Below are 23,343 nucleotides of genomic sequence, written 5' to 3'. Positions count from 1 at the left end.
CGAATCATTCTTTAGCCAGATAGTATGGCCCAGGCTCAGTTGATCCAACAAGTTTTGGTAGTTGACCTTTCTCAGGTCAGGTTTCCAACAGCATTGGAGCTTCTCCTAAAAAAACAGCATTGGAGTGGAAGCTGGAAAATGCTGGGAAACGGCAACGTTGCTTTTGAAAAACTTACAAATAAATATGTACAGCACTGTCTCACCAGAAAATCCAAGAGAGTTCCCAATCAGAAAAAGAATCCATGAAAATTATGTTTTCTATCTACGCAATGAATTTAAATTTCTAACTAGCAATTGAACATACAATTACGTACCTATGTAGTGAGCGTCTGTTTGAAATCAAGGAGGGGATGCTAATTTTTTAAGTTCTCTCAAATATCCAATGCCACCACAGCCGTCCACTACACCGCGGCAGCTTGAGGTTTGAGAGAGGCAGTACTCAAATTGAGGTCTGAAATTAATATTCCTTTCGAAAGAAAAAGGTCTGAAATTAATATCGCAGGTGAGATGCCTGAGCCTAAACATCCCTGCTGAGCTGAATCCAGTTACACACATCCGGAAATTACCAGCAGGTAAGATGCCTGAGCCTAACGGGAATATATATAAAGGGACCCCATGAAGTGGCACTGAAGTTGCGCGTGAATAAAGCGATCGATGCCGATACAATTGCAGCATGAACTTGAGGCTAGCCCTCCAGCCGTTTCAGGTCCAAGAATGCACAATGGCATTCGTCTTTGATCTGACACTACTAGAGCTATCCGTTTGTCTACTACAATAAGTATAACCGTGTTAAGTTAACATATTACTCTAGCACTATCTAAGTGTTCATGCATTGCAGAAAAATAAACATTAAATACGGTAATATTAAGCACAAACTCAAGGTATAAAAATGTAGATGCGTTATGGGAGCACTGCCAAATAAATACATCAGGAACGATGTCGTAGTTTGATTTTAGATGGTATCCAAAAGAAGATAATATTGTCTGCTAATTTTTCTTATATTTTTTTATTAGTAAAATGAATCTTATATCTGTAGTCGGTAACGAGATAGGGAGGCTAGATGAGAAGTGTAGATATCAAAAGTGGATAAAATATTTGGATTTTAAGGGTTTTTTTAGATGGGAGGAGAGTATAAGAAAGAGATGTTTTATGTAGTAGAGATTATTAGTGCAATAATTAATTTAGGATTACTTTACTAGTGCATACTCTGATTACGCATGGGTGAACTCGAGTCCAGAGATGAGCGCTTGGTAAAGATCGTTTCAGTGGTCGCAGTAAAATTCTTTTGTTTGACCTCTAAGTGTACTGTTAGGATTATTTTTGACTTTGTCTGGCCTCCTTGATCGTCTGGCACTGAGCACCTCACTTAGCCTTGATCACCCACTATTGACCGTCAAGTTGCATCCATCACCTGTACACCATAAGACCAGCAAACATGCATCTCTAGAACCATATAACATCATCACATGTTAGTCTAAAACGAAATCAAGTTAAAAAAGGTCATACGTAACAAAAATATGAACACCGGATGGTCTGACGTTCACACCAGTGCAACACCGAACCATATGGTGAGTACAACTCCACTGGAACCCGGTTTGCATTCCTCTCTGAAAAAATTAGTCCGGTGATCACAAAATCCCAACACCGAACAATCCAGTGAACACCTCAATATTTGCCTCAGAACTGAAAAGCTTTAGTGATACTCTCCGATATTCACATGCCCATCACCGGATCATCCGGCACCTTCAACTTTTCCTCTGCGCTAAAAAAGCTCTGGTGCTCAACATTGCACACACCGGACCATCCGGTGAGACCATTTTACTAGACATCACATTTTCATCCTTCTTTAAAAAATTAGTCCGGTGATCACCTCTCACCCACATCGAACCTTTTAGTGAATAAATTTTTCTCTACCTCTGCGCTAAAAAGCTCTGGTGCTCACATCTGCCACACACTGGACTATCCGATGAGGTCAAAAACCCTCACACTGGACTATCCAGTGAGTGTAAGCTTCATGCACCAAGACAACGATACAGACTCCAATTCTTTTCAACTTTGGTTAAACAAAATTAATATTGCAGTATATAATCATGCATATGCTAACCAACAAAAGCCACACAACGTCAATCACTCATCACAAAAGATAAACCAGATACATCTCAACTTGGTTTTTCACATCTGTACGTGTCAGAAGTCACAATTGCTACACAGGCCATGTACACACGTCATAGTTGCATGTGGAGAGCACAATATGCTACCCCGATAATATGTTTCCCCTTACTTTATGAAGGATCAGATATTGAACACATAGAATCATGAGCTTTATGGTTACGGCATTGTTGATACGTTTACAAGTGATCGAGGTCCCTCACGAATCTACATTGTAGATAAAGAGAAGATGAAGTACACATCGGGACGTCGACAAATTCGGTGGATTCGGAATTTTGAAAATATTTAGGGCAGAGCAGTTACAACATTCAAGGCAGTGCAGTTATTACCAGCACGGTATATCAGTTACTACTATGAGGTCGTGTATCAGTAATTACAAGGTCACAAAAATGTTAGTGTATCAGTAACTATAAGATGATCTACATAACAATTACTACTAGGCTACTGCATAGTTACAATTACATTAACCAAGGATTACTACACCTAGAAATAACAAGAGTTCACACCATAATTTCTATACATATGACATGTCAATTAGTGACATATCATTTGTCATGTCATGATATATAATAGTAATAAAAAAATATCAGAGAGTAACAATGGTCACTACACAGATATCATGTCTACAACAATAACAAATCTAGTAACTAGTAACAACAACAAACCGATTATTACATGTGTCTCATATCAGTTACCATATCAAAATCATCATACAAGTAACAACAATAAATCTAGTAACTAGTTAGATTATACCGAGATAATATGTCAAATTAATACATGCACGCAGAACAAGCAAGAGAAAAAAATAAATCACATGTTAAAATACCAATCATCACATAGCATATCGCAACTAGAGTTTCAATTCATCATGACTCAAACAAATCACATGTATCAACAACAGCTAGCAATACTAACTCAATTAAAAAAATTCATATGTAATTACGACCTACAAAACAATTGCATTGAGATCTCCCTTCTAACTAATACTTTGTGTCTACTCATACATACAAATTTGTCCCCAAATTCGCTAGTAATACCTAACCCTAACAAGTCAAAATGCAACTACCGCTAATTTTTCATTGTAAACCCACAAAATCTATCATTAATCGGGCACAAAAATATCGAATACCGACGCTAAACACACCTACCCAGAGAAACCTAGGTCCTCAAACAAAATCGCAACGAATGAACACATCAGGAGTTGCGGGTGCCTTCATCGATTGATGACGTCGATGAGAAGCACCCATGCATGGAGACAACGGTGGTGCCGGGAGTGGAGAAGACGATGTCACCACCGGCGCTAACTCTCGCAATGAAATACCACGAACCCGCGCGAATCCCCACCACCGAATCCCAGTGTGCGAGAAATAGATCCGATAGGAGAGAGAGAGTGACGAGGAGGCAATAGCGCGATGAGTTGGAAGGCGGCTTGCGACGGTGAAAAAAATCAGTCTGGCGATGGTGAGGACGATAGAGTCAGCGAGAATGGAATGGGCAAGAATGAAACAGGAAAAGATAAAAAAAAGTACGATTACGGTAGATGAAATAAAAGTAACAGTTACGCACGCCCACGTCCATGGCGAGTTGGATGTCGTGCGGGGAGAAAACAATGGGTCGTTGAGTGGTTAGACGTAATATGAACTAGAGTATGGGTAGACACATAATATGCATATAGTATATATAGATAGATTAGATACTATGAAACCGCGCGGGGTCGGCGGCCAGCCGGGCCATCCACGCCGCTCGAATTTTCCCCGCCATCGGATTTCGATCGGGCGTTGGTCCTTCCGCCACTGTCTTCTGCCCGTTCCACGTGCGCTCGCTGGCGTCCTCGTGCTGGGCCATCCGCGTGTCTCCGGCGCGTTCCATGCGCACTCGCTGGCGTCCTCGTGCCTAGATGCTTCTGGTGCCTCTACATGTCGGGAGTGTGGGCACCTGGACAAACTGCCCCCCCCCCCTTCCCCTCTCCCCCTTGCTTCCTGTTTTGGCTTGCAGTCGATTGGATCTAGATTGCCTGGTCCTCTTTCTTCTCTTTGCTTTTCGCCTCTCTGTTGCTTCTGAGGTACGGTTCGTGCTTGCCCGTGCCTCCGCCATTGGTACCTTGCTCTTGCTTGCTTTGGTCGGCGGCTCTGGTCTTGGCTGCGCTCCTGGTCCGGGTTGAATCTTCGTGTCCTGGGAAGTTTGGTTGCTTCCTTTTGAGTCATCTCCAGTTACATTGGCTGTGCTTTTTCTTTTGATTTGTTGTTCCTTTTTGCGCAGTCGCTTTCTATGACAGTGGAACCAATAGGAGATGTTGTGCCTCTTTTTTTCTCAGACCCTCTCCGGAGCATTTTTTTCATTTGTTGTTTCTTTTTGGCCAGTCGCTTTCTATGCCAATAGAATCGATAGGAGATGTTGCTCCCTCTTTTTAACTCAGACCCTCTCCGGATGATCTTTTTTTGATTTGTTGTTTCTTTTTGGCCAGTCGCTTTCTATGCCAATGGAATCGACAGGAGATGTTGCTCCCTCTTTTTAGCTCAGGCCCTCTCCTCATGATTTGTTCGACTATATTTGTTGTGGTTGCTTATTTCTTGATGTTTATTACAGCGTGTGTCTGTCCGTTGCTCCTAGCGATTAAAAAAACTCTGTAATGTGATGTTGCTCTCTCTTTTTTTTCCTCTGCTTGGATATATGCCTTCTTTTTCCTCTTCCCCGCTTCCCTTTCTTCCCTACTCCCTTTTTTCCTCCTCTTTTCCTTTTTGTGTGTGTGTGTGTGTTGGATTCCCCGCCCCCGTCCCCCTTTCTTCCAGTTTGTATCTGTGGACAGGGAAGGAGAGAAGGAATATACCAGATGGAGCATAAGTTAAATCTTTTTTTTTCACCTTTTTTCTTCTTCTTTGCCTGTGGTGCTCTGTGTGCTGCAGTTACGAAGTACTGGAAGAGGATCCATTCTGATATGCTCTTGCTCATCGCATCAGGTATATTTTGTTAGTTAAGCATATAAATTTTAGCCTTTTTTACATGTAGAATGAATGTAGACTGAATTTCCATTATAATAAGGCGTGCTTTATTATCTATTGCAGCACAAGAAGATTTGTTCTGGTTTGCTTCTGCTCGTTAGTGCTGGTATGCTGCTTTTGATGTTCTAAACATTTGTTGTTTCTTGAATGTTTGTAATTAGGTAACTTAGCTAAACAAATTGTAATACATGCTCATTAAACTAATGGGAAACCATTGTTTTCCATGCAGGTTCCTTTGTGTTGTGGGTCTCTCTCATATTGGGTCTGCAAGGATTGTGGCGCACAGAGGCCATTTTCCCTACTTTTGGTAAGATATGCTTTGTCAGTTGACCATGTAGATTTTAGATTTTGGTCTTGTTTACCTGTGGAATGAATGTAACTTGAATTCCTATTCTCCTCTGCTCCTCCTTCTGTTCTCGGTGTGAGGTGTGCTCCATTATCTATTACAGCGACGGCATAACACAAGGAAATTTGTTGAAGTTTGGTTCTGCTCATTAGTTCTGGTATGGCGCTTTTGATATCTTAATCATTCGTTGTTTCTGAGGCGTGTGTAGCTAAGTAAATTAGCTAAATGAAATTCTAATGTATTCTCATTAAATTAATGGAAAACCTTTATTTTCTATACAGGTTCCTTTGTGTTGTGGATCTTTCTGTTATTGAGTCTGCAACGATTCTGACACAGAGTTCATCTTCTTTGCTTTTGGTAAGTGATGTGTTCTCCTTTTAGTGTTGACAGGCAATTTATTTAGAGTCATATTATTTGAAGATCTTAATATTTATTGTTGTGTGCATTCTATTATTGTCCCTATTTAAATAGTTATCTATATTACATTGCCCTGCTATGCGCATAACTATTACTGACAGATTTTCCTTTTTTTCCCCTCTTTTTTTATTAAAATTTTTCCTCGCCTCCCCTTTTGCTTGTTTTGCTCCTTTTTCTTCCTTTCCCGTCCACTCTGGTTACATTTTTAATCACAATGTTTTCCCTATTTTCTGTTTTCTCCTTCCACTGCTCCATGCCGCGGGAAAAATTGCTAACAATAATAATAATGACAAAAATAATCGTTGGCGGGGAATGAAAAACATAGAAAGGCACTGTCGGACAAAGTAATCTAGAATAACTACATGTTTACGGTTGGAGCTTCTTATATCTCCCTTTTACAAGCTGTCACGGTTAAATGCTGCTTGCCATACGCTTCGTTACTCTGTGAAGTAGTCGACGATGGAACCGTACTTTGTGGAGTAGAAATTGAATTGCCCCTCTTGAGTTTTCAGACCAGCCCACGGCAGCTCTTTTTCTGGTCATGTGCTGACATAGGGTGTACAGCCGCTTATGAGGAGGCTGCTCTTCAGGCTGTCACCTGCCTTCAAAGCATATACGGTTTCATTGTGGTTGATTACAGTTTTCAGAGGTTAGCTCTTTCAAATAATTTACACAGGTGGAGGTGAGGGGAGGGGGGCAAAGAAAGAACAGAAGAAAACCCCAACCCCCCCCTTCCTTTGCTAGGTTGAACATAGCTCCTGACTCTTTATATTTGCCAGGTCTCAGTACAAGTGTTAGGGACGATGCTTTGTAGTTCTATAATCAACATGACGCACAATGCCAGCATTGCTTCAGGCAGCCTATACCGCTTAAATTATTTGTTCAGTTTTCAATTCAAATGTCGTTTTGCACATGATCGCCTGCTGTGTTGTGAATAGTTTGCATTGTTAAACACCACGCTGTTGCTTAATGGATGCTACTTATTTGTTCCTTGCCATTGATTTTAGATGAGGCGAAAAAATAAATAAGGAAAATTAAATTTTTTTTTTTGCCTATTCACATTTCCTTTTCTATCGCTGTCTTGACTTGGCGCAACCTTTTTTCGCATTGTCTATTTCTTTTTCACGCTCTGCTCACGATTGGTCCCTATGTAAACCCATGATCCTCCTACTGATAGCTAATGGAGCCGCATACAATTCGATCATACAACAACGTTGACGCTGCGGCACGTGCGTTTATCGTCCCTATCCTCAGATCCTATCTCTACTTTGATAGATCGAGCCTGTGCTGCTTCTAAACTTACCGATTTGATACTGCTGTCTGCTTTTCTCGTTGTTATTTGCCCTCCTGCTCCCTCTCCCTTTTCTTCTTTGCCTGCCCCCCAAAAACTTCTATTTCCATGGCATTCAGCATCTTCGTCTTCGCACTCCACACAGTCCAGGAGTAGAGCTCGTAGAAAGCGAAGTATGTACTTCAACCACATAACTCAAAATTTGCCACAAGGCTTATCATGTGGTTAGATATAACAAGCTGCTGTTGGTGCATAGATGAACTTGCAGAAGACGCTGCACAGCACTGCCCCTTAATTCTAAACCCAACTGAATGCCGTCGTAGACGCCGAAAATTATTGGACCAACAAAGATTGGCTATAACAGGTAACCACTATAAATCCCTAACATCATCATGTTTCCCTTACTCTTTATACCAGTACCTTCCCTCACCATCTAAGCCATATCTGCTGCCATGCTATTCTAGGATCATTAGATAGCACCAGTCAATTATTAGAATGTGGACGATTCAGCCAACATTACATTGATGCACTAAAAGGTATGTGTGCCTATATGATTAGTTATTCATATTTATATCGTGCTCATACGATGACTAATCGCTTCTACTCTTTCTTTGTTCCTTATCATAATGGCGGCCAACTATGTTCGACCATATGCTATAATATAATCCAAAATATATGGATATATAGCTTCTTATGCTCATCGCTCCTATTTTGGTGCACCCGATTATAAATGTAGGTATTGCCATGCTATATTCTGGCTTGGAGAAAGAGTAAAATCTGATTCATCTATAAGAAACAATAGAATCATTTATAATTCTTGCTGTAAAGGAGGCAAAATATCCATACCACCATTTAGAAATCGACCCGAGCCATTGAATAGCTTGACTAAATTCGATGGTGATACTCATGCCAAAAAGTTCTTAAAAAATATACGCCAATACAATTGCCTATTTGCCTTCACATCAATGGGAGCACATATAGACCGTTCTATGAATGATGGTCGAGGCCCACCTGTTTTTAAAATAAGTGGGCAAATTTACCACCGTATTGGATCATTGCTCCCAGATGATAGAAATCCTCCTAAATTCATTCAATTATATATATATATATGATACTACTAATGAAGTTAAAAATAGATTGCATGCTTTGAATGCAGATGAAAGACCTGATGATCCTTTAGACAGAAGAATAACTGAAAATCTAATAAAAATGCTAGATACCCACAATCCATTTGCAAAGAAATTTAGGCTTGCAAGAGATAGATTGAGAGAAGATGCTGACAAAGAATTCGTTATCAGGATTATAGACGCGAAAGAAGGTGATCCAGTGCAATATAACTTACCTACAACCGATCAACTTGCTATGCTTGTTGTTGGTGACTTTACATTGGAGACATTCAAACGAGATATAGTGATACAAACTCATAGTGGCCAGCTCGAGCAAATATCCGCGTTGCATCCTGCCTATATGCCACTTCAATACCCTCTTCTCTTTCCCTATGGTGAATGCGGTTTCCAGATTGGAGTACCATATAGTGGTGTAATTTCATCTTCTACAACAGCCCGTTCTAAAATCACAATGCAGGATTACTATCGCTATATGTTGCATTATAGGAAAAATCAGCCAAATCCATATCTATGCTACGGTACTCTATCCAGCCAGGTCAAGGTTGATGCTCGTGCTTGCATAGATGAAGGTAGATTATGGTACATACTAAAGAACCAAGCTAAACTTCGAATAGAAAACTTGCAAGGAATATCTGATGCTGTTAGTCGAGGTTGTATAGATGGTAATAAAATTGGCAAAACTATATTGCCAGCTTCATACACTGGCGGTAGACGCTACATGATCCAAAATTATCATGATGGCATAGCAATATGTAGAGTATATGGTCCACCAGATTTCTTTACAACATTTACATGTGATTCAAAATGGCTAGAAATTTCTGAAGCACTAAACTTTGAGCCAGGCCAAAAACCAACAGATAGAGCTGATATTATAGTTAGAGTGTACAATATGAAACTTGAAGAACTTCTAGAAGATATAAAGAGTGGTGTAGTATTTGGACCTATTACTGCAGGTGCACACTGCTATTTACCATACTATGTTTCACATGATTCCCCTCTATTGATACATCCTAACATATGCAATTTATCCCTATATCTCCAGCACTGCACACTGTCGAATTTCAAAAGCGTGGCCTTCCTCATGCACACATCATTACATGGGTTTCGCACGACACTTCACAACCAACTGCTGAATTTGTTGATTCATACGTAAGCGCAGAGATTCCAGACCCAAAAATTGATGCCTTGCGATACGCATTAGTTGCCGAACATATGACACATGGTCCATGTGGCCAAAGTCACCGAGATAGTCCATGCATGAAAAATGGCAAATGTTCAAAGGGATATCCTAAATCTTTTTAGCCTGAGACCATCATCGATGAAAATGGGTTTGCAATATACAAGAGACCTGATAATGGTCGATACATTCAAAAAGGAAACACAAAACTAGACAACCGGTGGATTGTGCCTTATAATATATATTTGCTAAAAAAATTCCAAGCACATATCAATGTTGAGTGGTGTAATAAAAGCATTTTTATCAAATATCTGTTCAAGTATGTGACAAAGGGCCCAGATTGTGGCAAAGTTTACATTGAAAGAATAAGAAATGGTCAAGACGCGCCATACGACAATGAGACTCAAACTATAAATGAAGTTAGAGAATACCTAGATTGTCGCTACATTTGCGAACAAGATGCATGTTGGCGCATCTTTGAATTTGATATCCATCGACATTTCCCACCTGTGCAAAGACTTTCGGTTCATTTGCCAAACGAAAACAACATAACATATAATGCTGATACTAATTTAGCCAATATCATCTCTCAAGATTTCCTGCGTAGAACCATGTTGACTGAATGGTTCGTAGCCAACCAAACATACTCTCAAGCAAGAACTCTAACATATTGTGAATTCCCTTCAATGTGGCGATGGGATGAGACATCACGAAAATGGCAACCTAGACAAATAGGATCAAGCATAGGTCGCTTATATTACGTACACCCATCTGTTGGCGAGCGATATTACCTTAGAATGTTACTAATGGTTGTCAAAGGTGCGCAAAGCTATAATGATGTCAAGACATACAACGGTATTACACATGCGACATTTAAAGAAGCATGCAACACACGTGGACTCCTTGGTAACGATCAAGAATGGTACAATGCTTTTGATGAGGCAGCAACCTGGGCTACTTCAACACAACTTAGACAGCTATTTGTAACAATGCTCCTATTTTGTGAAGTCAACGATGAATACACGTTCTTTGAAAAAGTTTGGAGAATGTTAGCGGATGATATCCAATATAGATTTAGAGAGGCTATTGGTAACCAATATTATCAAATGACTGAACCTGAATTAAGAGATTATTTACTTGATGATCTTTCAGCTTTGATTGCAAAAAGCGGAGGAAGAATAAGAGACTACAATTTGCCACATAAAATAGGTACTATTGAAGCAGCCAGCACTAATAGACTCATAGACGAAGAATTATCATACAATATAGAACAGCTACTGCTTGAATCTGATCACCTAATCTCAAAACTTAATGATGAGCAACATTCTGCTTTTGAATCCATAACAAATGCAGTGCTTAACAATACCCCTGCATTCTTCTTTGTTTCTGGCTATGGAGGTACTGGTAAGACATATTTATGGAACACCATAGTAACATACCTGCGAGCGCGTAAAAAAATAGTGCTCACAGTTGCTTCTTCTGGTGTAGCATCATTGCTATTGTCGGGTGGCAGAACGGCTCACTCTCGATTCAATATTCCTTGTGACATAGACGATGCCACTATCTGCGATATCAAGCGAGGAACTATGCTTGCTGAGCTTATAGAAGCGACTTCATTGGTTATTTGGGATGAGGCTCTTATGACACATAGATGTGCATTTGAAGCTCTAGACAGGACATTACGTGACCTATTATCATTCCAAACACCTAATACACAGCACATTCCCTTTGGTGGCAAAACCATTGTCCTAGGTGGTGATATAAGGCAAATCCTTCTAGTTATTGAAGGTGGTTCCAGGGCACAAATTGTAAATGCGGCAATAATAAACTCACCTCTATGAAAGCATGTTACTGTTTTAACATTAACTAAAAACATGAGGCTCCTTTCACCAAATCTGCACTCACACGCTCAACAAGAAATGGCTGAATTCAGCAAATGGGTGCTAGACCTAGGTGAAGGAAAACTAGAAGCAACAGCGCATGGTGATGAACTAGAACCAACATGGATAAAAATACCACATGATTTGCTGCTAATGACCAACGATGATACCATTGTTTGCTTAGTAAATGCCATATACCCAGATTTAGAGACTAGATACTTTGATGCTTCATACCTTCAAACAAGAGCCATACTAACCCCAACTAATGAACTAGCCGATCAAATAAATTCACATGTAATATCTTTCATTCCTGGTGACGAAAGAGAATATTTAAGTTGCGACAGAATATCCAAGGCATAGAGTGTGCATGATTCCTACGATCTACTATATCCCATTGAATTCTTGAACTCATTAAATGGAAACAACTTCCCTCAACACAAACTGAAACTTAAAAAAGGAGTACCAATAATGTTGCTTCGCAATTTAAACCAATCTGGTGGCTTATGTAATGAAACACGTTTAATAATTACAGCGATGGGTGACATGGTCATTGAAGCACAAATAATCACCGGCACCCACACAGGTCAAACTGTCTTTGTTCCTCGTATTTGTTTGACATTAAAAAACCCCAAACTACCTTTTGTGCTTGAGCGCCGCCAATTTCCCATAAAAGTTTGCTACGCTATGACTATAAATAAAAGTCAAGGACAAACACTTGACAAGGTAGGTGTATATTTAAAAAAACCTGTTTTCACACATGGTCAACTATATGTTGCTGTGTCACGTATTACTTCAAAAAAAGGACTCAAGATATTGATACAGGATGATGATGGTCTTTGCACCGACACAACACGTAACATAGTTTACAAAGAAGTATTGCCATTTATCTTGTCTCCAAATACTAACACATGAAATAGATTCGAATTCTTTCACAAAAAAGACGAGAGGTGACAAAACACAATTAAAAAAATGCCTTCTTTTGCTATTCTGTGCACAAAAAACAAGCTCTACATCGGCATCAAAGCACCATCAGATCACTATCTCCAAATATATATTTCATGTCTATAGACTCAAACATCATTTCACACTCCTTTCCTTTTCAAATCCCCGAAACACGCACACAAATAATGGATCTATATCCTGACAGAGAAACTTCACCATCATATGTTCACAGCATCTGTATTTATTTATTATATGAATCCATAACAACACAAGGTTAGTAATAATAATTTCATTTGTATCAGTTTAAAATACCGCCAGTTTGCCCTCTTACTCATGCTGGCCTAAATTCTTATGTACAACCTTATCTTAGCTTGACACACTGCGCTCAGCTGTTTCATACCATATTAGCTTACTCTAACTTTGTATCTATATTTAATAGAATATAGACTGATTGGATCAGTCCATAGCAGCTTATGCATTGAATCATATCAAGTTGCTTTACCCTTGATAAACAAGGCCAGAGAGAAAAAGGAAAAGGAAAAAAAAAACTGACCAATCCATAGCAGCTAACTTGCTATCCGATCCTCCTCGTTAATTATTTTCCATACGTTCTATTAATGTAGGCACATCTTGTTACCCAACTTAGTTCGGAATTTTGATTACATAGCCTGCTCAAATCATATGTTTTATCTTTCTCTTTCTATACCCTCAATAAGTACTAACATCAGTGTACTTAAAATTCATTGATATTATTAGCATCTAATTATCTACTGTCAGCACTTCATCATGCTATTGTTATTTAGTTATTTATCTATTGTTTATTTAGCATACTACCTTGCACTGTTACTTTTTCGCACCTTAATACTATGCATTATTCTACACTTCACAGCTCTACACAAAGAAAATAACCGAATAAAACATATCTCAGACATCAAGGCAAAATCAAACCCTTGCCCTAGATATTAATTAATTCGATGCTGCAATAGGCCCCCTGATTTTCAAATTTTCCAGCAAGTTTGTCACCGTGTTTCATAGCATACCTCCTCGGCAAAATTTGCACTAAATTAGTCACAAACATTTCAAACTTGACATCTTCTAATTAGATGTGTCCCCTTTCCCTTTCTCCCCTCTATTTTTCCCCTTCTCCTTCTCCCCCCCCCCCTTTTTGCGTGCCCCATTTGCTATCCAAAGACCTCAATATCTCAACATGGCTAATCAAATCTTACCAAATCCACCTGTTAATTGGATAATTATTCTATTAAAACATACTGCATCAACTTATTCTTTTACAAAACAAAATATATGATACGGTTAGCTAACTATTATAGCATGAGCTTGGTTACCAAAAAAAAGTATAGTACCGTGAGCCTATTGATTGGATAATCTTCCATTATTCATAGCCTACCTCTGCTTATCAAATTTCCAAATCGGTGTATTCTTAACAATAACAATCTATGTTGCCTGCCAAACTACTCTATGTACTAGCTACCAAATTCTTTTGTGGATTTTCAAAGTTTCGAGCTAACCGTTGCTTCTCATACTAATTCCAAAATCAATTTCTTATACATTAAAATACAATAAAGTAGCCTTTGACAAAACCCAATTTCTGTACACATGCCTCTTACGTTTTACTTACACTATGAATCGCAAAATTATTGTCTTTACCTGCCCATCCTTATAACAAAAACAATGACTGCACTATTTTAGAATTCTACATTCTACTTAATATGGTAAGCTAGCTATCAGAAACTCCATATTTAACAATCAAAAATTAAAACAATGGTTCATTGCTGTTTTCTATTTTCTCCTCATTCATCAGCATAACATAGTTCCTTTAAATCATATGCTGAATCAATGTTTCATTTTCTGCTCATTAACCAGCATAGCATGACTGCTCTAAAGTATATGTTAAATCAATGTTTTGCATTTCTGTTTATTGACCACCATAGCATAACTGCTCTAAACTATATATTGAATCAATGTTCAATCTGCAGAGTTTGAAGATGACATTCGATTCGCTCACCACACTCCATCCAAAATCCAAGCACTCAGTAGTTTGTGTCCGTGTATCGCGCAAATGGGAATACCGTGGTGGCACCGATGATGGACCGATACTCCACATAGACCTTGTTCTCGTCGATGAGAAGGTTATGTTATATCCCTTCATTCTTTCCCTACACTGCATTATAATGTTTCTTTCCATACCTTTTATCCATAACTCCCACTGCATTTGCACACATACTTTTACAATAATCATCTCAAGATTTGAACCCTCTAACTTCCATTATAAAACACTAGGGAGATGCCATATATGCTGAAATACCAAGCTCCGAAATAGATGCTATCAGCACTTTAATCCAAGAAGGTGGCATCTATGTTATCAGTCGATTTAGAGTATCAAGGGTGAAGTCTCTATACAGGCCAGTTGACGCGCCTTACATGATTGAATTCACATGCTACACCAAAGTATCTCCAGCAAGACATGTAGCTGAAACATTCCCAAGATACGTCTATAAGCTCACACCTTTTGCTGAGCTACCAAAATACGCTGGTGAAAACAAACACTTCCTAGGTCAGTATAATCACTGTCCAAACTTAAACACTTTTCTGCTTTTCCTATTGTACAAAACTGACAGAGAAAATGAATACATACATACACACAAACATCTTGCAGATGTGCTTGGACTAATCTCTGAAGTCTCTGAGACAACCTTACTGCAACTCCCAAACCAATCAAGTGCCACTCTAAACAGAAACATAATCCTGAAGGATCTGAGGTAAACAAGTTATCTTCCTACAATTATAACTTCCAGATACACTTCATTCAATAATATATACACCAGACAAATCCATATTGAAAATTAATTCTCTTTATCCACAACAATGCTGAGGTGAAACTGACTCTATGGGGACAACGTGCCGCTGAGTTTACCATAGATGAAGTTTACAATGAAGAAGAAAGTAAACCAATTGTTATGCTGATCGTCGGCAACCTCATGAAAAGCTTCGCAGGTAAATAAAACACTATTCCTAACATATTTCCCTCCTCCATAGTCACACAACTTCAATACTGATTCTCCATCTTAAAAAGGTGAAGAATATCTGAGTGGAAACACTGCCTGCCGTTGGTATTTTAATCCTGTAATTCCAGAAGTTGAAGACTTTTATAACAGGTACGCAGAACTTTACATGCTGCTTACCAATATATGACATTATTATGTAATTGTTCAGACCATTTTCCCACAAACCATTAATATATACACCCTGACAAATATGTGTATATACACAGCACTCACAACCAGCGACTCACAATCAAGTGTTCCACTCCTCCTGCGCATCAAGCAGCGCTGCCACAACCATCACTACAACTCGAGGATAAGCATTTGCTTGACTTACAAGAAATGGACCCATATGATTTTCCGGTATGCACAATACATGTCATAGCTGCTATTGTCTATCAAAGCTACCATACTTCCAATAATAATACTACCCTCTATACTCAAACAATATATCACAATTACTTTCCTTTATACCCCTAACTACACTTTCTAACAATAACTTGATATTTTTTTATGACAGCAAGGTGGCTGCCGCTGTACCGTCACTATAACACGACTAAACTCAAACAGACCATGGTGGTTCCCATCATGTAACAGGTGCAGCAGAGCCTGTGCACCAAGTGGCGATAGTTACAAATGCAACACATGCTCGTGTACTGGCTATTGCTTCAAGTAAGAATCATTTACCCTCCTTTTTCATTAATATACATATACATTGACCTATGCATTACATAATAATATTCCTATAGATACAAGCTATCTTTCATTGGGAATGACGGAACTGCGGAAGCTGAGATGATAGCTTTCGGAGAAGTTGCTCGCCGGATCATTGGTAAACCAGTCCAGCAAGTCTTAAGATTTGCAAGATCTGCAAATGACACCCCTCCTGACATTGCAGCCATAGTATCCCTAAAATTCACCTTTGCAATAACCCTAACAGATCAGAGCTACTACAGTCCCCACAAAACATATCAGATCATCTCCATCATCACTTCTTATGGAAGACAACAAACACTGCCCCATACAAGATTCAGCCAACCCAAGGAACCAACAACCTCACAAATAGCTAACCCAATACTTCACTCTCATATTTCCACCACCAATCCAGGTGCTATTGTGCCTGATGCTACCCTTCCATCTGGACTCAAAAGCGATACATCTGCCTCGCAACCAGAAACTCAGAAAGCAGCCACAAGAAATGTACAAACACACAGTGTAACATTACAGTCTTTCCTATCAACAATTCAGCTACATATGCAACTTACAATGTTTCTCTACCATAACATAGCAATGATACATTAAACTTCTATTGCAGACTCCTCCCCCTACACTGGAATATGATGAATCGCCTCTGAAAAAACTTGAATATCCGTAAGTGCCAGTAGGAATGCACATAGAGCTTATATCCTCATCACTCTATTATGTACTGTGTTAAAACCTTTTATATGTATCGCACAGAGATGCCACTGACCTGTCTAAACACACAAGTGCTCAAAAAAGATTGTTTGAAGATATAATAGATCCTGGAAAGGCAAGCACACTTCCCTCTCTTATATGTACAGGCCACCATGCATTTTCAACATCACAACATACTCTACAAATCCATTTTGCTTCACTCATTTGGTTGCTTGTCCAGGAAGACACTGATGCACAGAAAAAAAAAGCAAGCAAGAAGCTCTCACAGGAACATCTAACCCACTGCTCCATACAATAGGACAAAGGTATAAAACAGCACTCCTCCTACCCCAGAATCTCCATGTTGCTCCTTACAATTAATCTTAGTAACACCAACCCTACACTACCTTAAACTCATGCAGAGCTTCTTCCCAGCAAACCGCATATGGCTCTACCAAGGTGTCTAAATCCAAAGCTCCTCATATACAAAAAAACAATTAATGAAGGTCACTTCTATTTAGATATCACTTTTTGACACACAATCTTGACAGTTATCCTCCAAACATACTAACCGCTTCTCCTATTATTTACAGGCGAACAAAGTAACAAACGCAGCTCAGCCGTGAAGCACCGCTCATCTTTTGCTGTCTTTTGCCACATGAAAAAATCTGCTCCTCCACCTTTCTTGCCTTCTGCTCCCCCCCCCCCCTCCCTTTTGCCCCTTTTGAAGTTGCTTTTGGACCTTGGTTCCTCAGACTTTTATCCTGTCATCACAACAGATGAAGCTGCTACTGATCTTCTCCTAATACAATAATAAATATGTACAGTAGCAAATTAGAAATGTCATTTGCAGCCACCAATATAACTTGCCTGCATACCTACACTTGCTTATTTAGAGTTGCATATAGCGATTAATTCTCTTAAATTACTCATACAACACTCATCTTCACATACTCAAGCATCAAACCAATCTTACATATAACACATTATTTTTTATACTGCCACATTATCTGTCAAAAAATACACATTTAGCAATATTTTGGGTCCCTACCATAACTGTTCCATTGACTTAATCACCTACATACTACATTATTTTTACACAGCACAGTTTCTATATTCCATCATGCCAATTATTGACATACAGGTATTATCAACCTGTTCTCTAAACTTGATCAAATACATCCTATATAGTTTTTCCAGAACATAATGTCTCTATATTCCAATATACAATAGTTGACATACAAATATTATGAATCGCCTTATTGCTCATACATATTCAAGCAGTCTCCTTACAAAGCACACTTTCTTATCCTATGGTTCATCTGGAAAGAGCAAAATAACAACATTTACAAGAACCAAGAAAAACCTTTAAGCACTGTATTGTATGTTCTTCAGGAATATGCCCAACCATAAATAATGGCCAGTGCAAAGAACCTAGATTTCATTCTGCCATCATTTCCATCTATGGTCACTTGAAAAAAGCCAGACCTAGTGTCTTATTAATTCTTTTGTTGTTGTAAGCATGTTGCTTTGCCTGGAACCCAATCGCTCTTTCAGCCTATTGTTTTCGACTGGTTATTGTGTCTATATTCAAATCACTCTCTGCCTGTATACGCCATACATACTGTCTTTTCTCCCCCTCTTAATTAGTATAACTCCTTCCTATGGATCTTTCAAAAACAAAAAAACTTCCAAAAAGCCAGACCTGATATCTTATTAATTCTTTTGTTGTTGTAAGCATGTTGCTTTGCCTGGAACCCAATCGCTCTTTCAGCCTATTGTTTCCGACTGGTAGTGTCTCATTAATTCTTTTGTTGTAAGCATGTTACTTTGCCTAGAACCCAATCACTCTTTCAGCCTATTATTTTGGACTGGTTATTGTGTCTATATTCAAACCACTCTCTGCCTATATACGCCTTACATACTGTCTTTTCTCCCCTCTTAATTAGTATAACTCCTTTCTATGGATCTTTCAAAAAGAAAAAAAACTTCCAAAAAGCCATACCTGGTGTCTTATTAATTCTTTTGTTCTTGTAAGCATGTTGCTTTGCCTAGAACATAATCACTCTTACAGCCTATTCTTTCCGACTGATTATTGTGTCTATATTCAAACCACTCTCTGCCTGTATACGCCTTACATACAGTCTTTTCTTCCCTCTTAATTAGCATAAGTCCTTTCTACGGATCTTTCAAAAAAAAAACACGCTTCCTATATTCCTGTCCACATTTAGAACAACATATATACACTTCATATTTCAAATGCTTCGTCTATTAAAAAGTCTTACTCTTTCTATACACTCAAAGATATACATCATAACGCTTCTACATCCGTTTTAAAATAAAACAAGACAACCTTACTGTAATACAATCTATAAGTGTATACCAAAAATCTTCGCGCGCTAGGCGCGCGCAAAACACTAGTAGATATAGAGGGGGGGGGGGGAGACGATGTTGACGCGCGCGAGTTGGTTGTGCATACGATGCTGCCGTGGTACGCAAGCTCTGGTCCCCGATTCCAGTTTTGTTCCCTGGTCCTGGCCCCTGGATGCGGTGCGGAACCCGAATACCACTTTCTCTTCCTCCTTTTGTTTCCATTGCCCTTACTTTTTCGGAACTTCTTCTCGAGGCCTCCACCCCGGCTGCATCCATCCCCCGACTAATCTCTCCATTGCCTCCTTCCCTTCCCTGCCAACAACGGCAGCCGCTCTCCGTGGACGGTGGTACGCGTTTTTCTTCCTTCACTAGTCCCTCTTTGGTACGTCGTCGTCGTCGTTGTCTCTCCGACTTGTTTTTGCATATTACGCCCGCCTAATTCTTGGAGTTTGCGTGCCTTTTCTTATTTTTCTTTTACAAACTTCATTTTATCAAATCCTCGAGGTTCTGGCAGCATGACGTACTAACAGAAATATTTTTCTTTCATTTTCAACTCCAGAAGAGCAACCTTCAAGTACTTTTGTATTGAGAGAAGAATGATTCTTGCTTACTTAACCATGCTACTACGCTAAAGTTCGTTCTCTTTGACATACATGGTAAAAGTAATGTTACTGTCACATGACTGAAGCTGCTATGGACCTGTAATACGGTGCCGTGTTTAATGAAATTTCAATGCACGAACCTTACGCGTCCTCTCGAAGTAGAAGGGCCATCAATGTCCATTTCTTTCAAGTGATTACATGGTCACGGAGATATAAAGTTGGTGTCAGCTACCTCACAGAATGGGCTATATCTGCACTGTGCTTAGCAGCAGCATGACAAGCTCCAACTGGTGCTTGTTTTGCTCATTCTGCATTCAGTGTCTGAATATGTGTTTACTCGTAGCTGTACACTAACTCTGTTCCTGCACAGAGTTGGATCGGAGTTCCCACGCAATTCACAGCCCAGATGGCAGAAGCGAACAAGGTAATCAACTATTTTCTCGGTGACAGTTCCATATGCTCGAACAATTGATCTCCAGTAATCCGTCCTATTCATATACCTATGCCGTGCAATTTCGTCTTCACATGATCATATCTTCCTCAATCCGAATATGTTGCTGCAAGTGTACTTATGGTTGATTTTTAGAAGAAAAAGAAAATGCAAAAACGAGATTAGCAGTGATGGTGCCTGGTACGAAGAGGAACTTGTGATATAGTATACATTATGGTGCAAATCAAAATATGTTCAAAACTGGCATATAGCAGTGTATAATCAGGAGTAAATAATATGCTTGTTGAATTCAGTCCTGCAATTTGACAACTATAAGCTGTCATGGACTTCTATGGTTGTGAGTTGTGACTGCCTAAAAAACGAGTTCTATTGGCCGTAGCGAATTTGTGATGTCTTCACAAATGTTTTGATTTTTTATAGCAAATTCATGATCTATCCATCAAACAATATATATTTTGTAAAATTTATCCATGACTTGCTATTTTGCTGATTGGATGCAGAATGACAATGGATCATTTCCTCCTAGGAAAAAGATAACAGTTGTGTTTGTCATAGGTATGCTTTCTTTTATGCTAATAAACAAATAGCGTCCATGTTACCACACGTTGACACGCACGATTGTCTATGATATATGTCCTGCATAACCCTTTCAGCAGCTCCGTTTTTTTAAAAAAAAAATTTTAACTCTTTGAGGAGCTGATCAGGTGATCAGTCCATTGTTGAACCACTTGTGCAGGCGGTCCTGGCAGTGGCAAAGGCACTCAGTGTGCTAAGATTGTGAACCAGTTTGGGTTTACCCATCTGAGTGCTGGTGATCTTCTCCGTGAAGAAGCTAAATCCGATTCCGAACAAGGGTAATAATGATCTGATCTTGCTTCCGGTATTCTGGCTTATTGTTTCATCTGCTGCTGATCTGATTAGCACATGTGTTGTAAGCATCATCTTGGTATATTCCTGACATCTGACTTTTCTAATCAGCACGATGATAAAGAATATCATGCATGAAGGAAAGCTTGTGCCAGCTGAAATCATCGTTAAGCTACTACTGAAGGCCATGCTTGAGAGTGGAAATGATAAGTTTCTTGTTGATGGATTTCCGCGAAATGAAGAGAATCGCCAAGCATATGAGCGTATAGTAAGGCTTCTTCTCTAAATTCTGATACTGAAAGCCAAAGGTGCAAATGTGCATGCACCATGTGTATGAGTTGTGGTAAAAAATAGTGCAATGGCCCCTTGTTTTGTTCTGTGTTTCACTATAAGTATCGTTCTTGTTATTGCCAGATTAACATTGAACCTGAGTTCGTGTTATTCATTGACTGCCCAAAGAAAGAGATGGAGCGGCGCATTCTAAATCGAAATCAGGTTTCGTTCTTGTGATTTCTTTTCCCAGCTTGCTGCATGCCAAGTTAGATTACAAACCTTTTTTTGTGAAATATTGGCCTTTATTTTGGACTTGTACAGGGAAGAGATGATGACAACATCAACACTATTAGGAGCCGGTTTGAAGTTTTCCAGAAGTCAACTCTGCCTGTTGTTCAGTATTATGAGAAAAGGGGGAAGCTCCGAAGGGTAATTTGGGGGTACTCTACCTTATAAGAAACATGCAGTAACTAATCTAATCTCATTTGATGAAACAATACTATAATGTTATACTGTAAGATTGTAGCTGCAACTTAACTTTTTAGCAGGTGGTAATGTACTAATATTACACATAGTTCCGTATGATGCGAAAAATCTACTACCGAAAATAGTATAGCGGTCAATGCCATTTTGCTTGGTGAGATAATAGCAGCTGTGGTTGTGGTGCATCTTCAGGTTGATGGTGCAAAACCGGCGGATGTGGTTTTCGAAGATGTGAAGGCCATATTCGCGAAGGTAACATTCATGTTTCCTCTTTCAACTGCTTATTTAGTTCGAAAGACATGACACAAGCGGCGGCGTTCGTCGTTTGTGTTTCATCTGCTTGAATGGTAATAGTTTCTAAGCTTTATACCGCTTCTTCGGCAGGCAAAGGCAATCAAACTAGCAGTATGAGCAGAGGATCACCAAATTCATTCAAGCGGTACCTTCTCCTATGCTGTGGTAAGCAACAATTGTTAGCTGCTTAGCCTTCAGTGTTTGTTTGTTTCGAGCTCATTTGAATTGACACAGTGGCTGGTTTTCTGTTTGTCAGGTTGCTTTGGAATGTGAAAGACAACAAGATGAGTTTAGACAGGTAAATAAAATGGTTACTGCGATACTGCGTGCGGTTGGTGTGTGGTATCCTTCAGTCCTGGAGGTCGGAGCAACGCAAGTAGAGAAAGCATAAAACATGTGTGGTTTGATTGGGTATATTTGGACATGTGTGGTTTAAGTGGGTATATTTGGTGTGTTGTGCTAATCGAGTTTGTCAGTTACCTTGTTTTATATTTGTAGGTTGCTCGGTTGCTCTAAAGTTGTAGGTATCTTTCATTTGTTTCCGTATGTTTCAAACTGGGATACTATTTTTGACTCAGGGTTTCTCTCCCCTTCCTCACTCAATTTCTTGTTGGTCCGATCCACGCCAAGATGTGTGGTTTTTGTGCTCCTCCTCCTGCTTCAGTGAGGTTTGGGGTGGAAGTTTTTCGAGTGAGGTTAGGGTTAAGATTTGAGGTTGGGTCGGGATAGGATGGGATGGGGATCACCGGAGAATGGCGAGCTAAGGGATGCCGCAATGACAGGCTAGCCCAGAGGTGATGATGGATGTGGGGGCGGAGTGGCGAATGGAGAACCATCGGTTAGGCGATATCAGGACGGGGGGTGTCACAGTGTCATCGGGTTAGCGTAGCAGTGGAGGATCCAACGACGGTCCCACTGCCAGAGACGGGAGCAAGAGGGCGTAGCAGGGGCGTCACATGATGGAGATGCTCGTTGGCAAGCAGATTAGGAGGAGGAACAAGATGTAGGAGAAAAACACCAGAGGTAGAAGATGAACGTGACCCGTCGGATCGAAGATCGGACGGTCTGAAAATCGAGTGTCTGAAAATACAGTAACAGACTAATCGCCTCCATTATACAACTGTACCAGGCCATGGAATTTGGTTGGGAACTTGGGATGAACTGAGGGCCATATAGGCATGATGACATGAACACATGG

The 23,343-nt window shown here is 39.6% G+C and overlaps 2 protein-coding genes and 2 long non-coding RNA genes across 14 annotated transcripts; all 4 read left to right on the top strand.

Annotated features, from left to right (window-relative positions):
* The first annotated feature begins 5,449 nt into the window (after positions 1-5,449).
* LOC133926543 (uncharacterized) lies at positions 5,450-15,160 on the top strand. 7 transcript variants are annotated; one of them, XR_009911121.1, is made up of 9 exons: positions 5,453-5,671; positions 5,796-5,871; positions 6,257-6,580; positions 6,711-7,160; positions 7,342-7,395; positions 7,479-7,586; positions 7,687-7,758; positions 14,343-14,920; positions 15,023-15,144. XR_009911121.1 is itself a non-coding variant. In XM_062372528.1 (3 exons), the coding sequence occupies exons 1-3, from the start codon at positions 14,352-14,354 to the stop codon at positions 15,127-15,129; spliced, it is 525 nt and encodes a 174-aa protein (XP_062228512.1). In that variant the 5' UTR covers positions 14,345-14,351; the 3' UTR covers positions 15,130-15,144. The 7 variants fall into 7 exon arrangements, 1 of the variants encoding a protein (XP_062228512.1); XR_009911120.1 differs by having other exon boundaries at positions 5,450-5,671; positions 6,257-7,160; positions 15,023-15,160; XR_009911119.1 differs by lacking the exon at positions 6,257-6,580 and having other exon boundaries at positions 5,484-5,671; positions 7,109-7,160; positions 15,023-15,141.
* Positions 15,161-15,235: 75 nt separating this feature from the next.
* On the top strand, positions 15,236-16,944 carry LOC133926541 (uncharacterized). 2 transcript variants are annotated; one of them, XR_009911115.1, is made up of 6 exons: positions 15,236-15,360; positions 15,440-15,521; positions 15,638-15,770; positions 15,928-16,607; positions 16,723-16,778; positions 16,866-16,944. It is a non-coding gene; the product is annotated as an uncharacterized LOC133926541 (long non-coding RNA). The 2 variants fall into 2 exon arrangements; XR_009911116.1 differs by having other exon boundaries at positions 15,928-16,622.
* Positions 16,945-17,041: 97 nt separating this feature from the next.
* LOC133926542 (uncharacterized) lies at positions 17,042-18,622 on the top strand. The gene is made up of 3 exons (XR_009911117.1): positions 17,042-17,128; positions 17,225-17,308; positions 17,396-18,622. It is a non-coding gene; the product is annotated as an uncharacterized LOC133926542 (long non-coding RNA).
* Positions 18,623-19,323: 701 nt separating this feature from the next.
* Positions 19,324-22,743, top strand: LOC133926540 (UMP-CMP kinase 1-like). 4 transcript variants are annotated; one of them, XM_062372525.1, is made up of 11 exons: positions 19,402-19,522; positions 19,735-20,067; positions 20,148-20,201; positions 20,729-20,783; positions 20,965-21,082; positions 21,207-21,363; positions 21,510-21,590; positions 21,690-21,797; positions 22,044-22,103; positions 22,236-22,310; positions 22,402-22,743. In XM_062372525.1, exons 3-10 carry the CDS (start codon positions 20,184-20,186, stop codon positions 22,260-22,262), a joined length of 624 nt encoding a protein of 207 aa, XP_062228509.1. In that variant the 5' UTR covers positions 19,402-19,522; positions 19,735-20,067; positions 20,148-20,183; the 3' UTR covers positions 22,263-22,310; positions 22,402-22,743. The 4 variants fall into 4 exon arrangements, with proteins under 4 accessions (XP_062228507.1, XP_062228508.1, XP_062228509.1 ...); XM_062372526.1 differs by having other exon boundaries at positions 19,417-19,557; XM_062372523.1 differs by lacking the exon at positions 19,735-20,067 and having other exon boundaries at positions 19,324-19,557.
* Positions 22,744-23,343: the final 600 nt, after the last annotated feature.

Source organism: Phragmites australis, chromosome 8 (assembly GCF_958298935.1).
Source record: "Phragmites australis chromosome 8, lpPhrAust1.1, whole genome shotgun sequence".
Taxonomy (NCBI): Eukaryota; Viridiplantae; Streptophyta; class Magnoliopsida; order Poales; family Poaceae; genus Phragmites; species Phragmites australis.
Note: the sequence above shows the minus strand (reverse complement) of the source record. Positions and strands in the feature narration are given on the sequence as shown.

Bases quoted from the DNA above. Each gene is read 5' to 3' on its own strand.
- LOC133926543 (XM_062372528.1), top strand. From the start codon at position 14,352: ATGACATTCGATTCGCTCACCACACTCCATCCAAAATCCAAGCACTCA. The intron at 14,496-14,646 runs GTTATGTTATAT...ATAAAACACTAG, and splicing joins TTGTTCTCGTCGATGAGAAG to GGAGATGCCATATATGCTGA. The intron at 14,921-15,022 runs GTCAGTATAATC...AACATCTTGCAG, and splicing joins TGAAAACAAACACTTCCTAG to ATGTGCTTGGACTAATCTCT.
- LOC133926540 (XM_062372523.1), top strand. From the start codon at position 19,348: ATGCGGTGCGGAACCCGAATACCACTTTCTCTTCCTCCTTTTGTTTCC. The intron at 19,558-20,147 runs GTACGTCGTCGT...GTTCCTGCACAG, and splicing joins CCTTCACTAGTCCCTCTTTG to AGTTGGATCGGAGTTCCCAC. The intron at 20,784-20,964 runs GTATGCTTTCTT...CCACTTGTGCAG, and splicing joins AACAGTTGTGTTTGTCATAG to GCGGTCCTGGCAGTGGCAAA.